General features: G+C 34.1%; 2 protein-coding genes across 3 annotated transcripts; both read right to left on the reverse strand.

Annotated features, from left to right (window-relative positions):
- Positions 1 to 975: 975 nt before the first annotated feature.
- On the reverse strand, positions 976 to 12,469 carry LOC106104372 (annexin B9-like). Of its 2 annotated transcripts, XM_013284411.1 has the most exons (9): positions 12,268 to 12,469; positions 11,688 to 12,152; positions 8,247 to 8,423; positions 5,996 to 6,200; positions 4,350 to 4,429; positions 4,057 to 4,129; positions 3,059 to 3,232; positions 2,365 to 2,546; positions 976 to 1,552 (listed from the first exon to the last, which is right to left on the reverse strand). In XM_013284411.1, exons 1-9 carry the CDS (start codon positions 12,283 to 12,285, stop codon positions 1,496 to 1,498), a joined length of 1,431 nt encoding a protein of 476 aa, XP_013139865.1. In that variant the 5' UTR covers positions 12,286 to 12,469; the 3' UTR covers positions 976 to 1,495. The 2 variants fall into 2 exon arrangements, with proteins under 2 accessions (XP_013139865.1, XP_013139874.1); XM_013284420.1 differs by lacking the exon at positions 11,688 to 12,152 and having other exon boundaries at positions 12,268 to 12,466.
- Positions 12,470 to 12,995: 526 nt separating this feature from the next.
- Positions 12,996 to 16,132, reverse strand: LOC106104387 (15-hydroxyprostaglandin dehydrogenase [NAD(+)]-like). The gene is made up of 6 exons (XM_013284431.1): positions 16,035 to 16,132; positions 15,239 to 15,350; positions 14,030 to 14,269; positions 13,683 to 13,856; positions 13,447 to 13,601; positions 12,996 to 13,232 (listed from the first exon to the last, which is right to left on the reverse strand). Exons 1-6 carry the CDS (start codon positions 16,115 to 16,117, stop codon positions 13,082 to 13,084), a joined length of 915 nt encoding a protein of 304 aa, XP_013139885.1. The 5' UTR covers positions 16,118 to 16,132; the 3' UTR covers positions 12,996 to 13,081.
- Positions 16,133 to 16,137: the final 5 nt, after the last annotated feature.

Here is a 16,137-nt window from a genome sequence, read left to right on the forward strand (position 1 = left end):
GTCTATGTTATAGAGGTTTTGGGCTCTGATGGGAACATATCATTTTTTTTAAGTTTTTAAGTTACCGAGGTTTGACTTATCGAGGTTCTACTGTACAAGGTGGCAAATGAGCAAGCGGCCACCTGAATATACCGAAATGGAGAGCGACCGCTACCCATAAACATTCGTTATTTCAGATGCATTGCCTACCCTTAATTGACGGAGAGGCACATAGAGTACTTTCACCTTCCTATGCGTCTACTCCACCGTCAAATCTACTTTTCCTTCCCATCCTCCCCTCTTAATAAAAGGGTGGAAAGGGAAAGGGACTAAAATTAGGCCTCCGGAATTGGAAATTCGTATAAATTACATAACTATTTTTAAAAACGCTGTATATTTGAAAATGTCTGGTTTTTTTAATCGATATTTTAGCAACATCCCTAACGTATGTACTAAAGAATAATAAATACGATACATATAGAAAAAATACATATTTTTTTATATAAAATGCTTATTTCGTGGGAAACAGATTCACATAATAAACGTAAATTGGATGTAACAATTATTGTAAATTAAATTCAAAAACGATTTCGAATTTAATAGATTTTCAAGATCACTCAAACTCCTACTATAAGGCATAGTAGGAACTATTCGATATATTTTACTTCAATATGTAAAAAGAACACGTAAAAGTCGAATTTGAGATGATTTTGGCACTTTAAAATTTCGCTTTAATTTTTAACAAAAATAAATCTACGGATTTAAAATTCTTAAATAAAAAAAAACTTTCAGATCGGCATGGATCACTAAAAAAAAATCTTGTGACAACTAAATTGCAATATAACCGTGAGTTTCTACTGCCCAATAATTTGTACATAAACAAATTGTCTTTGTTTATTTCATGAAGAACGAAAGAGATGGGAATATGTTTTCGTATTTATAATAGATAGAATATAACAATCAAAGCAGTATACATTTTCTTAAGTTACATAGAACATATTTCAAGGCAAATTGGTATATTTTTCACATTGACAAAAGCATAAAAGGCACTTACATAGGAAATACAAAAGGCATACTTGTACTAAACATTTTTGTAGTAATAATAATAATTTTATAAGATCAAACATTTTAATACTTGACATGAGATTTTTTTAAGTTATTTTTCGTAAATAATCAAAAAGTATTTCGATTCCAATATCAGATCATACGGACGGTCAATTTTAACATATATTTTAATATTTCATAATAATGTGACATTATTTCAGTGAGCACGCATAATAAATATGCCTAAGCCGCAATAAACATTAGGCGATTAACCAATAATTTAATTATTTTAGCATATAAATACTTCTGTATATAACATTAATAAAGATTACATATAAATATTGTAATAGAATTGTAGAATAGCCAAAAATTATATAAACAGTTGCTTTTATTAGCTATGCATTAGCATAATTATAAAACTGAATTAAAAAATATGCACCAAAGACATAAGATGCGTGCATTTTATGACGGCTTAATAAAGGCCGAGCAGACCCAGTAAACATTTCTTGTAGTGGCCGGAGCAGTCGCCCTGGAAATAAAAAAAATATTAATAAGACAAATTGCTTAATAATAATAACTACATTTTAACTGTTACAATATAATAGATTCGTAAGTGACAAAACTTTTCGATAAAACGAAGATCCTTATTCAATTTTTTGATACTCCTTTCTCGTTTCGATTTAGCTCCGCAGTTTTGTCATCTCTTTCGCACAGTTACATTTCCAATATTTCTATTTTATTTCATCTCCACCTACGATTCAACTATCTTTTTCACACGCTTTAATTTGTAATATTCCTATTTCAGTCTCACCATAATCCAGCTCTGCATCCATCTCTTTCGTGCGCGTGAATTTTTATGACATCTTTTTCATTCCACCATTTAGCCTTATTATAAAACTATCTTTTTCGCACGCGTTAATCTGTAATATATCTATATCCGTCTCACCATAATCCATCCCTATAGCCATCTTTTTCGCACACGTTAACGTTTACTACATCTATTTCATTCTAACTTCCATCAAACTATCATATATCTCTTTCGCACTCGTTATTTTGTAATACATTTGTTGCAATCCTCTTCGATCAAGCTCTATCACCCATCTCTTTCGCACTCATTATTATATATTTGTTTCAGTCTCATCATAAGCCAGCTCTACAGCCATCTCTGTCGCATACGTTTCTACTGCATCCATTTCATTCTACCATACAGCATCACTGATACAACTATCTCGTTCGCACTCGTCATTATGTTATACATTTGTTGCATTCTCTCTTCGATCAAGCTCTGTCACCCGTCTCTTTCGCACTCGTTATTCTGTGATATACTTGTTTCAGTCTCACCTCGATCCAGCTCTGCAGCGTCTCGCCATACTTGGAGTGGAACATGTTGGAGATGTCGCCGAGGTCGAGCTCGCAGCGCGTCACCATGACGCGTATGAGCTGGCGGTCGTTGGTGCCGAGACCCTTCATAGATTTGTGCAGACGTTCAGCGAAGAACAACGGCTTGTTGCGCACAATTTTCACTGGAATTGGAGAACATTATTGTTAACAAATAACGTCTAATAAATAGAATATGATCTTATTGTTTAGAAAAACTAATTCATGAGTTCTGCGTATACCCTTTGGTCGACATTCATGCGTGCAGAAATGTTTAATAAGTGCTTTGTAACATGTTTTAATTATGTGACAAAACATGTTTCTTACATAAAAGCAAAGAAATTTAAATAACATAGACGAGGCATAGTGAACAATATTTTTTACACCGGTACTTTTTCTTAAAGGTAATATATCAGTTGTCAAGTTAAGTACCACCTCATGTCCTAGTATTGACATGTAATAAAACATTATTAAAAATAATACATTATTAAATGTCATGACTGACGTAGTTTTGGGGATCTATTAGTAGATAGCGTTAGTGATGATTAAAAAATGTCAATTATGCCTCCTCTATTTACTTGAATCTCTGCAAAGGTATTTAAATCATTTTTCTTTCAGTAAAACCCACTTTGAGACACAAAACTGGAAGTGTCCTCACCGATAGCTCGCAGCGCCTTCTCCAGGTCTCCGGAGAACTCCGCCTTGATGGCATCATCAATGTCGTGTCCCGTGAGGAAGTGGTACTCCTGGAAGATGGCCGCCAGCTGCGGGAAGGAGCGCGAGCACAGCACCGCGTTGAACACCGACTCGTCCGTACCCAGCCGCAGCTCACCTGGAAACATACAGTTACATAACTAAAAATTCATTGTCTACGTTATATTTTTAACTAGCGACGTCCATGTAATGTTACTAATAGATATAGTTTAGATGGATGGATGTTTGTTAGAGTTTGTAGTCTAAACGGCTGAACGGATTTCGATGAAATTTGGTATAGATGTAGAGGATATACTGGAAGAACACATAGGTTATTCACTTTTGTTTTTTTTTTAATTCTCCGCGGACGGAGTCGCGGGCCAAAACTAGTATTAACATAAAAAATAGCCTATAATATGCCTGTCTATGTCAGCTCTTCAGTGAAAGTTCGGTCAAAGTCGGCCCAGCCGTTTCGGAGATTATCGGAACACACAACAAAGACAAAAAATTTAAAATGCGATTTTCATTACCAGCAACGCAAAACATATTCCCGAAATCTAGAATTTTTCTTTTGATATTACAGACACTTCACTTTTTTATTTACTTTTTTTTACACAAGTTGATCTCTAAGTGGTCCGGGTTTGGAGTCACGAAACTTAGCGTGGGCGATCACTGGGGTTCCACTTTAAATGGTTTAATAATGTAAAAATCAACAAAATGTTCAATAAATCTTACTAAATTCCTTTGGATACATTTTTCCCGAGTTTCTAAGAACCCCTTAACCAACACAAAAATAGGAGTCCATCAAACTAGTTTAATATTGAAATGGGACCACAAGGAAAACTGTTTGTTAGCCTCTGCTTTACACGACATTGCTATAGACATTCAAATAAAACGATTAGTATTTATACGGAATTGCTTCTATAATCGATATTCCAACACTATAATTAAAAACCAATTTACCTGCTTGCAACAAGCTTCTTGCATCTTCTCTAGCTTTTTCTTGATCTACACGGAAATCTTCAGATCTGTTACCCTGGAACATGAGGAGATTATTGTTAGAATTTTGTTCTATACAAAATTATTGTTAACAAATACCGTCTAATAGACGGTTTAAGAATCTTAGAAGAAAAATTACAATTTCCTTACTTAAGATTAACTAAATATAATATTTTGTTTTGTTAAATATAATGGTATATTAATTCAGTAGTAGATATAAAGGAGTTATATATTTACACGACAAGGAAAACAATTACCATGCACAGTGACGTCATAAGTCGCTTAAAGTTGCCAGACGTATCTCCGCGCAGATCGTCCTCGAGCAAGGTTCCGTAAACTGAAATAATTACATTAAAAAGTATATATTACTATCGATGCAAGCGAAATGTAAATACACAGGCCTAATTTAATTCCCTTTCTCTTTACCACCCTTTTCTTATAAGGAGAGGATGGGAACGGGAAGTGGATTTGCCGGAAGAGGAGATGCATAGGAAGGGGAAATATCATCTTTTTGTGCGTCTATGTGCGTCTCCTCCTCCATCGGATAAGGGGTAGGCATCTGCAATTGGGGATGTCTTTGGGTAGCGGGCGATTCGCCATTTTGGCGGATTCAGGGGGCCGCGTGCTCGGTTGCTACCTTATGTTATAAAAAAAACCACAGACAAGACCTCATTCTCATTCTCGAGAGACAATTATCTTACTTTTAAACGAAATAAAACCCTAATAGCACGATAGAGTTCACTATGTAAATGAGAGGACATTAGAGATTTTAAAAATGACTATTTTCTTCGAGTTTTATTTATTTATTTTTTATTTTCTTCATTTTATGTAAATTTACCTTAAAGTATTCATTTTAAGATTTCATTATAAGGGCCTTCTCTACCGTTTCTTATCTTGTATGACTGATAATTTAAGATAACAATCTATTGACCACAAGTACACACCGCTGTTACAGTATTATTTAAAGCAAGTGTACTTTAAGAAGGGAAATGATTCATTAGCTCGAGGCTGTTTCGTAATACGCGGTTTTTTCATACATTGTGTAGCTTACGTCATACATTACTCATACCTACGTAGTTTGAATACGTTTTCTCTTTGCATATAACTACAATTAGTTTAATTTAATATGAATCAGCAAACACGTCATTTCCTTTCTAACAGTCTTTGTTATCAAATAAATAAATCTGATACTGGTACAAAATACTGATAAAACAGTTTATTATAAAACGAAATTGCTGTTGCTCGCGACTTCGTCTCCGTGGAATTAAAAAAAAACTAATGAAACATAGCCCACATTACTCACTGATAACGTAGCTTTTTAACGGCCTTGTAGGATTTAAGATATTTCAATGTAATATTGTATATATACAAAAAACATATATATCAAAAAGTCTTTCCTCTTTATAATATTCCATAGACAATTTACTTGTATGTAAGCACTTGCGTTATTTTCATTTGTCTTGTGATTACAAAACAATTCACATGACTAATCAGCGATAAAAGGAAACAGTAGAAATGTGTCATCTAAATTCCTAAGTGAGAGTACTAGAAAAACTATAAATAACATACACAACAAAACTGGTTGAAACTTTTTCCTTGCAAAAACCTGTTTACAAAGGATAATAACATGTAAAACTCCTCGATAACAAGAAATACATGGGACAAGTGACAAGTCAAATACAAGTGATTGCAAAAAATATTGGCGTATTGTCCTACTGTTCAACAGTCCAGTTAATTCTCCGATAGTAGGAAACCCAAGCATTATCTTTTTAAATATCCTTGAGGAGATATCTAAGTAGCTACATGCTATCAAACTGTACCTATACGTACCGTAAAAGGTCAATGAACTTTCACATACATAAGTACACACAAACATAACTACTATAGCGATCAGTATACTCACTGGCGGTGTACGCCTGCTTGATGACGTGTATCTCATGGTTAGACATAGTACACATGACCTCGATGAGCACGTCCTCGTCGGTGCCAATGCCGGCGGTGGCATCATGCAGCTCCTTGGCGTAGAACTGCGGCAGCGGTGTCATCAACGCCACCAGCAGGTCCTCGAACTTGCCGCTAGTCTCGCTCTTCAGATCCGACACTAGATCCTGAATAAAAACAAATCTTATAGATACAAACATGTAATTTATATACGCTTGTCGTCGGGCCTACGCTTTCCTGTTTATTACCGTCTATACTAATATTATAAAGAGGAAAGATTTGTATGTTTCTGGTACGAAATAACCCAAACTACTTGCCTCATTAAAAATTATTTTGCCATTAAAAAGCTACGTCTATAGTGAGTAAAATAGGCTATATTTTTTAACTTCATGCCGGTGAAGTCACGAGCAACAGCTAGTCTATAAGAAAGAAGATTAACAGGCATTGGGATAGCTTAGGTCCTACGTTGGACCTTTCTTTGATGTTTTATTTGTATCTTATTCTACTCGCATGCATTCAAAAGTAATACATATAACTTGTACTTTCACTTGATGCGTGACTTAAATAAAATAGCACACTTTTTTGATGAATAATTCATTTAGTTTCGATATTTTTGATCTATACTTTTAACAATCATGTCTATATTACAGAAGTTTTATCGTTTCGATTTCAAACACGTCCTGTTGCAACCTACACTTGACGCTTATCATGTGGTTTCTAATAATAACATTAGGTACTTGCAATTAAATTTTTTTTCCTAATATATTATTGTAGGTTCTAAATTTATATAGATCCATACGGTAACTTTATAGCGTCATTTTAATGCCCCCATTTACTTGAACACCGCAGACGAGACTTTTTAACCGTATTTAAAAAAAAACTAGGTTTCTAGACTTGTTTGATTATGTTACCTAGGAAACATAATATTGGTATTGCATGAAAAAGAAAACTCACGCGACTTCACAGTACTCCGGGGAAATTATTTGAAAAGGTTTATTTGATGTGTAATTTATGTTTGTATGTGTACCGTGCTCAATGAATAGGGAATATTGACACACTCACAGTATCAGAGGTCCACAACGTAAGGTGACACACCTACTTGGTAATTCCCCGAACATATATCTACGCAATATTAAATCATGTTTCATACATGATAGATCAAGGTAGATGACATGGACGGACATATTATAGGTTATTTTTTTTAAGTTCCGTGCTATCAATATGCCGACCGGGTCTGGAAAGGGTGGACCGATTTTGACGGTACTTTGACTGGAAGGTAGCTGATAGAAGGTGCACGCATAAAAATACGACCATTTTTGATTTAATTATGTGCTAAAGAAGTTTGGGGGCGACAGCTTGTAAATAATAAATTCGTAATATAGTTACTAATTAACTATAAACTATCCACATGGTAAACGCATTGCCACATATCGTTTATTATGTATTTTTATTATCGTACGAGTTTTTTTTAAATGTAAATAATCGGGTTTTCCCATTAATCAAGTTAATCATCGATTTTCCTATTGGCTCAACTCCATAGTGACGGAACGTGCGTCACATAGTTCAACTATCTATAAGTGCATACAAGTAGACGAAACTGTTTCAAATAATGTTCGATTCGACATCGCTTATTTGAAACAACCAAAAAAACTACAGGCTATTTATCTATTCTGCCTTCATATTGGGCTTAGGCGTTTACATAAAATTTGTTCTAGTCACGCAATATAGGCGTGGTTGATAACATTTCATTAATTGAGGTAGCAATAACAGTCTGCCTCGATCCTCGAAGGACTTGGTGCCAAAGTGTGCTTTTAGTGGTGATTAATACCCCACTATCTTGGAAATACATAAAATATAGTGGGTTTATTCAATTCGTTTATTACACTGTAACCTACATTTTTGTTTTCATAAATAAACAAGCGCTTGACCACGATCCCCCCTTAACTGACTAAGTATAGACCCGGTCGAAAGATGTTACGAGCTAGCTTAGAAGTACCGATTCACCCTGCTCTTGAAGGCACCCACGTTATAACTCGCCGGAAACTTGTTCCATTCCTTTAATACATATAGACCATCTATATTACGTTTGGTCACCTAATAAACTTCTATGTAGAAAAGTATTCCAGGCATGAAGTTCTAAAACCGCATATCTTTGTAATACCATCACGATAATATTCTTAGTCTAAAAGTATTTTTTCTTTGTAACAACGTACCTTTCCATACAGAGTTTTGAACTCGAAAGCGATGCGTAGGCGCTGCTCGTTGCTGCGGCGCGTCAACACTTGTATGATAGCCTTTTCATCAGTGCCGAAGCCTTTCATCGCCTTGCGGAGGATCGCCGCATCTTCGCGAGGGTCGAATGGGTTCACTGGCACCACAGTCGGTTTGGACTATGAAATAAAATAGATGTTAAATTAGAGTGTAGTAGACTTTAGATAGTTGGACAGATCTGTCACCATGCACCTTGTTAGTTTGGGTGGATTACAATTGCCTTAGGATTTCCTTTATAAAGATTCCCTCATGCGAGTGGGTTAAAAAGTTTGCATAGTTTAAGCGTAATATTTATGAAAAACATAGTAAAAAGATTATAAACGTAGACTATACCAATTCTACTTTAGTCACGTGTCTAAACATTCACAAAGAAATACCGTCCGTTTAAAAATTATAGTAAACATTTTACAGCAATTAGATTTTTGATAATCTCCAGTTACAGACGCATGAATCACCACACGATTGTGACCATGACAGGCTAGCCAATAGCCAAGCAATATTTCTACAAGGTAATCTTTCTTGTTTATTCAATAGAGGATCTGATTCAACATTAAAAAAATCAAACATTAAGAAATAAACAAGTAGATATAGGTCCTTGTTTGACTTCAATATAAGATTTCATTGGCAAGACACCAGTTACGTATTTATATTTACTATCTCTTTCTTATACTTGAATAAAAAAGAGTCGGCAATATTTTTGTAGAAATGTTTCGACAATAAGTTACAGTTATAGCCACATTCTGCCAATGCATCAAACCAACCTTAACTAAATCGAATAAAACTAATAATGAAGCGTAAAAATATATACCGTGAAACGGAACGATTTGAACCCGCGCCGTAATCCTATCGTGGCTCTATAGGCGCTGCGCATACTAGAATTAGATGTGACTGAGGACATATTGATTTAGGAAATATTAACAAGGGAACAACACAGTCAACACAGAACACAATAGTCACATCACAAGCACAGAAACACAGAAATCTATCCAAATATGAAACAAAATACTATCGAATGCACAAGACCCATTTTACTGAGGACCAAAGTCAAGACTGAGTCCAAGTCGTGGGTTATTGTGATAAATGTCCGCGACGAGGCGAAGTGAACATAACAATGTAATTGCTGCAAAATGTTCCTTGAATAGAGCGAGAGCATATACGTATGGTTGCTTCGTAAGTCAGTATCACAGGAATCTTAGTGGGGAATACTTCTGTACTGCAATACTTTTATATCCAAAGAATTATCGTATTCCTTTTCGATTTTGTATCAATAAATAAAACTGATAAATACCTTACCATAAATACACATCAATAATCCGAGAAAATAGGAACAATTTATATTTTTTAATGTAAAAAATAAATTTAAAAAGTTAGGATAGATAAAGATTAGCCTCACAAAGTTAATTAATGATCCATATTTGAAGTCATATTAACGAATAAGGCAATGAAAAAGAACATCTACCATTTTTTTTAAAGTTTTCTATCTAGTGATTACCACCCTAAAAGATAAATGCAAATTGCAAAAAAGAATTACTAAGAATAACATATTTTGTATCAACATTAAAGATACATTTATGTCCATGATCCACAACGTGACTTTACTTGAGTTACAGGAATTACACATTCAGTTTACAGAGTATAAGGAAATTGGTAGACTCTTAAAATCAATAACAACCCAATTGGCACATCGCCAGAAAGACACACAATGAAATCAATACTTAGATGTATCACCCACTATTTAAAACATTTTGATATTTGACAGTACATTTGACCACTGGACTAATTTAGAGTATCTCTTATACTCTTTATAACCACTAGCTTTCGCCCACGACTCCATCTGCATGGAATAAAAGAAACAAATGCAAGTAGCCTATGTGTTCTTCCAGACTATGCTCTACATCTATTCAAATTTCTTCGATATCTACTATGCTATAAACTAACACCCATCCATCCATCTAAACTTTCACATTTATAATATTAGCATGATAGTTTTTGAGCAAAATGGTTAAGACCTTATTTAGTCCTTCAATGTAAAAGCCTCTATATTTTGGAATTCAATGAACATCTATCCTTCAATTCTACTAATTAGGATGTATTTAATATTTCAATTTCCATCTATACCAATAGTTTAAAGAGGAAAGATTTGTATTTTTGTATGTATTGAAATAACACAAAAACTACTGGACCACACTCAAAAATTCTTAGACCAAGTAATACCTACTATATCCTTGAGTAGCAAAGACTATATTTTATATTATTATATTTTCGCACAGACAAAGACGTGAGCAACAGCTAGTAATAATATATAAAATGTTTTCCCCGCACTGTATAAAACATGTGCATGTTTAAGCACCGAGGGCATTCTTTTGTAACATAAATTGATAACAATCTTTTGTAGTTGTAGTGTCAACTGTTCTCATTGCGGATAATTTTATTTAAACAATTTCTATCTATACTAATATTGTAAAGAGGTAAGATTTGTATTTTTCTATGTATTTGATTCATGTAAAAACTATTAGGCCGATTTTAAAAATTCTTTCGCCATTAGAAAAGTAATTTATCTGTGAGTAAAATAAGTTATATTTGATTATTACTAATGATTACGAACTATTAATAAAGAGCATATTTCTGAACTCCAGTGTTAAAAATCACTAAAATTTATTTTTCTTAGCTTATGCTGCTTTAACAGTTAGAGGTATATAAAAATTATGTATGAAGGAATTGTAGATTTGAAAAAGTTCTACAGGAATATTACTAATACAAAAGTAAGTCTGGTTTTTAGTAATTAATGTATGAAAAGATTTTTCTTGCTGTTTTGGATGCTCACGATACTGGCATTGCCTAGTGTGGGCATCACCAGATTAATTGTATATTAACCACAATTTGTATTTATCTTTTAATTGGTATAACTGTAATTGTTATTGTTAATCTCTTATTTTACAATAAAATTATTTACATTTTCTATTTCTATCTATTTACTATCCGATTGATAAAGTGTAGTATAATTTGATTAAACATAAGATGTAAAAAACATTCAAAATAATGAGAACATTACAGAACATATTTAAATTAAGTATTAAGTTTGCATTCTTATGGAAGAACTTCCCTAATATTATTTTTGTGTTAGTTGACAATTCAAAACATATAAAATGAAATATTGATGATTATATGCATTATAATTTTTGGTATGATATTCTGGGAATTGTTACCCATACTTTTTTTATATTTGCGCATAAAAATATTTTGTTAGAAAAAAAGCTAATATACAGATTTAAAGCCAAAACAACACAGATTTAGTTAAGCCAATGTCTTGTTTATCACAAATAAATATATCAAATTAGCACAATTATGTGAAATGTGTGATAATAACAATAGTCACGACATACCTTAGGTGTGTTTGCCATTGGGTTTGATGACACATTGTAAGTTTGTTGGCTTTGTGAATGAGACTGATTATGGGGTGGGTAGCCCTGATATTTATCTGTCTGTGGATAACCTGGACTTGCCTGGGGGTACCCTGTTTGAGCTTGTGGATATCCTTGAGCTGATTGTGGGTATCCCTGAGCAGATGGTGGATATCCTTGAGCAGTTTGAGGGTATCCCTGAGGAGATTGGGTATACCCCTGAGCGGTATTTGGATAACCCTGACTTGGGGGATACCCGGTATTTTGTTGTGGGTAGGGTTGACTAGTTTGAGGATATCCGGACGCCGCAGGGTATCCGGGCTGCGGCGCGGGATAGCCCATTGTGGGAAAACCCGCCATCGGCATCGGATTTCCAAACGACTGTGGAGCTGTGTTGCAAAATCCAATGTTATGTAGATATTGCTGTTGCGGATACCCCGATTGGCCCTTAAAATTAAATTAAAACTATAATAAATCCAAGAATTCCGAGCAATGCTTTTTGTGATAAACAAAACAAGGTTAACTATTTTATCTACGTGCACTAGTTATAAATTTTACTCACTTGTTGATACGGATTCATTTTGTATTTCAATACGATTTTACAGAAATAAACACACAACACACGAATTCGATTTTAAATATACGACTTGTTCTTACAATTACAATATTCAACTACTACAAAACGTTACTGAATAAATTGAAAAACAGCAAAGACTGTGAGGGCGAAGCGCCTGACTGCGGCTTGACAGAAAAAAGAAACAAACGTCAATGTCAAATCAAACCACCAATAACAACCAATGACATTCGAGCAACACGTCATTGTTCTAGAGATTTAGAGATGACCATCTTGCTAATGTTACGTTACTTTACGGTTATTTTGATCATCTAGAAAATATGCTTTAATGGGTACACCATCATAATTAAAATTAATGGCCTAGATAATGAAGAATTATAAATCTGTTCTACGGTACGTTTTTATTTAAACTTTTTTTTACGGTAGAACTAAATTAATTCTAGCGCCATCTATTGGCAGATAATGGACAAGACTTTGTTAGTTGCAGAAAATTTTAATAATGAAACAGCCTTCAAAGATGTCGAAGTTCTCTAAATAAAAAACGAGAATTACATATGAATGCAATTATAGGATTTATTATATCGTTACCAGCATAGCAATTCCTATGTATTTTTTATTAAAAATCCATTTTAACATAGTAAAATATGTCATAACTTAGAGGAGATCTGAATATATAATATACAGGATAAGGATTTTTTATAATACAACTCAAAGACTATTGCAAGCTAATCAAAAGTTTACTTGATTAATATTAAAATTGGTGCATCAAGTTACATAATCTAATAAAGTGTGAGTATAAAATTCAATTGTACACTAAGTGATCAAACAGAGCGAAGCCTTTGTTATACAAATCGGTCACTTCAATGGCTGGTTTGCCACCAGCTATCAACCATACGCTGCCGCTTCTTCCGTTCTTGTACGTGTCGACAACTCCTCGAGCCGCGGACTCCGGGCTAGAAATTAAACATTATTATAAATCTTCACAACAACAGAAATGGTTTAGTGAGGGAACCAAATAGATTGAATAGGTAAAAGACCTCGAACATGTGTTGATTTTGGACTGTTTTTTAATTTAAACCAGAACCAGTAACATTGCAACTTGTAACTTGTATCTCTTGCAACCAGAAACTTGCATAATTATTGCAAAGTTTGAATATTACTTCTTACCTTTGCCATTTTAATGTTTTTAATGTTTCCACAATACCGGCTTCGACTTCAGAGTCAAAACTTCCCATTTTTTCTACGGAGAGTAATGGCGTGTTAGTAGCTCCGAAGCAAACTGTCAGGAATCTAACTTCTGTTCTTGAATAGTACAAGTCACTCTGGTAAAACAAAACATTGACTTTAGTCAATTGTACAAATATAATGTAGTTAATATTTTTGTGACTTTGTCAAATACTAACACCCATTGCCGTAGTAAACTTCAATACTGCTGCTTTAGTTGCGCTGTAAATTGGTGTATCAGGTACGGCGCAAACAGCCGCTACAGATGAAACGTTAATCACAACACCACCGTTACCTCCTTCATCTTTGCGCATCAGCTCTAATGCTTTTAAAGAGCTAGTAACCAAAGCTGTCTGGCATGAAACAAAAGAATTTAAAAGTGTTAAGAAGGTTTGATTAAAGAAAATATTTTATTTATCATATCCCAAGCCATTGTAATTTCGCAAAATGAAATTGCAAAACGAAACGGTGACTTTAATAGAATTTAAAAAAATATGAAATGGAATTTATTAACAAAGATACTTACTACATTAATGTCTATTTGTTTTACGTAAACCTGCAGATTGTCGTTGAGAATGCCTGCGTTGTTAATCACAATATCGATGTAGCCGAATTCATTTTTGACTTTGGCAAACGCTGCATTCAATTCTTCACCATTTGATACATCGCATTTAATGAATTGTACCTTGTTGTTCCCGTATTTGGTGTTTAGTTCATTTTGGAACGCGATACCTGCTTCCTCTGCTATGTCTAGGATAGCAACATGCTGTAATTAATTATTGTTTTAGCTTTAGTGCATTTATTGAAAAAAAAAATGAAGTAACTCCGATCTTTATCGAGTTACAAAACATCGGACGTTTGTCCTGTCCCCACGTGAGAATAAAATGTTTCATCCGTCCCACCTTTTAGTCTCACTACTAAGGTGACAGATGGAACTCATTTTATTTCATAAAATGAGTTCCAACCATCCCATCTTTACAAAAGGCGGGACGGTTAAAACTTTTTATTCTCATCTGTCCTGTATGGATCCTGTATGTCCTGGAATAATCCTGTTAGCTGACGTTTTTTATGTACATGATCTCTTTGTAATATTTGAGTTTTGCGGTACAAATAGGGCTTCTGGTTGTAGCAAAACGATAAACTTATCAAATAGTGTGTGTTACTTTGAAAATAAATAATTCTAAATTGTTATCACAGTAATTAATCTGTCACTTCCGATCGTAACATATAGTGATCTTACGACATCACAAATATAATAATTTTGCAGTAGTGATAAAATATTAATGAAATTATTCATGTTAATATTGTTATAATAGGTAAAAGAGATAGGTTGAAATTATTAATTATATTAAACTTACTCAACACTGTACAGTCAAAAGTAATTATTTATTTGTAAAGCGGCAAAGTCTGGTACATTGCGAGGAATGTGGAATTTCAGTGATAGGAACAGCAAATGTCAGTGTATTTACAAAATCTGTCCTCATTTTTTTGTAATTTAAATTGACTGTGTACTGTTCTGTAGATATGTAAATTAAGAAAAACTGAACTGATTCAGAGGTCACAAGAATATTTTAAAATGATTGAGAGGCGTCTTTTAAATTGGTTTGATAAATAAAATACGTTTGAATGACAAGACTAATTTTACTTGCAAAATGTTTAAGGAACATTCCAATAGAATCTAGCTAGTATTAGTAATCAACAACGAAGTATTCGTAGATATACATGATAGGTTTACCTTTGCCTCCTCAGCAACAGCTATCTGCACCACCTTGGAGCCGATACCAGTGGCAGCTCCAGTGATTAAAATAACTTTACCCTTTAATTCGTGCATCATTCTATCTAATGACCTATCACGACCAATGTCAAATATTATAAATACCCGTGTAATCTATAGATACAGCGTTATCTTTGTTATTTAATTCAATTGATATTTACTAATTACTAAGAAGGAAGCATCAAACAATTTTAATGACCATGAACATACCGAGGCGGAAGAAATTCATCGACCAAGCCAAAGGCCATAATGCCATAAGGCGCACACCTTTAACTAAAATATCGCATCACTGTTTAGTATCGCTTTGATTCCTATGATCTTATATGGAAGTGCGAACACTATTCGATTTTTAGTTGTGCAATTAAACTATTGAATGGGTTACGAAACAATCGACAAGCGAAAATCGCACAACCGTAATACGATAGGTTAGTCAAAAGTGTGCGCCCGCTCTAAGATTCATGCAGATCATGTCACTGCACTCACGAGCGACTTCTCTCAGTGAATCGTCACGTCTTGTAAAGGTATGATTTGGCTGAGTTGAGAATCATCGGGAAGTTTTCAGCTCATTAGTAGTGACTTCCATTTATGGCGTGGCATGGCGTTGAGCCATGAGCTGCTAATTTAGTTGTTTGCTCAACGACTACAGCTATATGTGAGCTTTTGAACCGGTTAAGAATTGACTTACATATGTCTAGTCACAATGTAACGACATATATTGCACTTTTGACACCAAATTCCCAATTACAGATACACTTACCTTATCTGCCAAGATACGAAAGTGTTTATTTGAACTTGTGCATTCTTGATTTGGTTACCGATTCCTTTGAAATTATCATGCATAATTTGACTTCGCTTTAATT

Source organism: Papilio polytes, unplaced genomic scaffold (genome assembly GCF_000836215.1).
Source record: "Papilio polytes unplaced genomic scaffold, Ppol_1.0 DF824270.1, whole genome shotgun sequence".
NCBI classification, from domain to species: Eukaryota; Metazoa; Arthropoda; class Insecta; order Lepidoptera; family Papilionidae; genus Papilio; species Papilio polytes.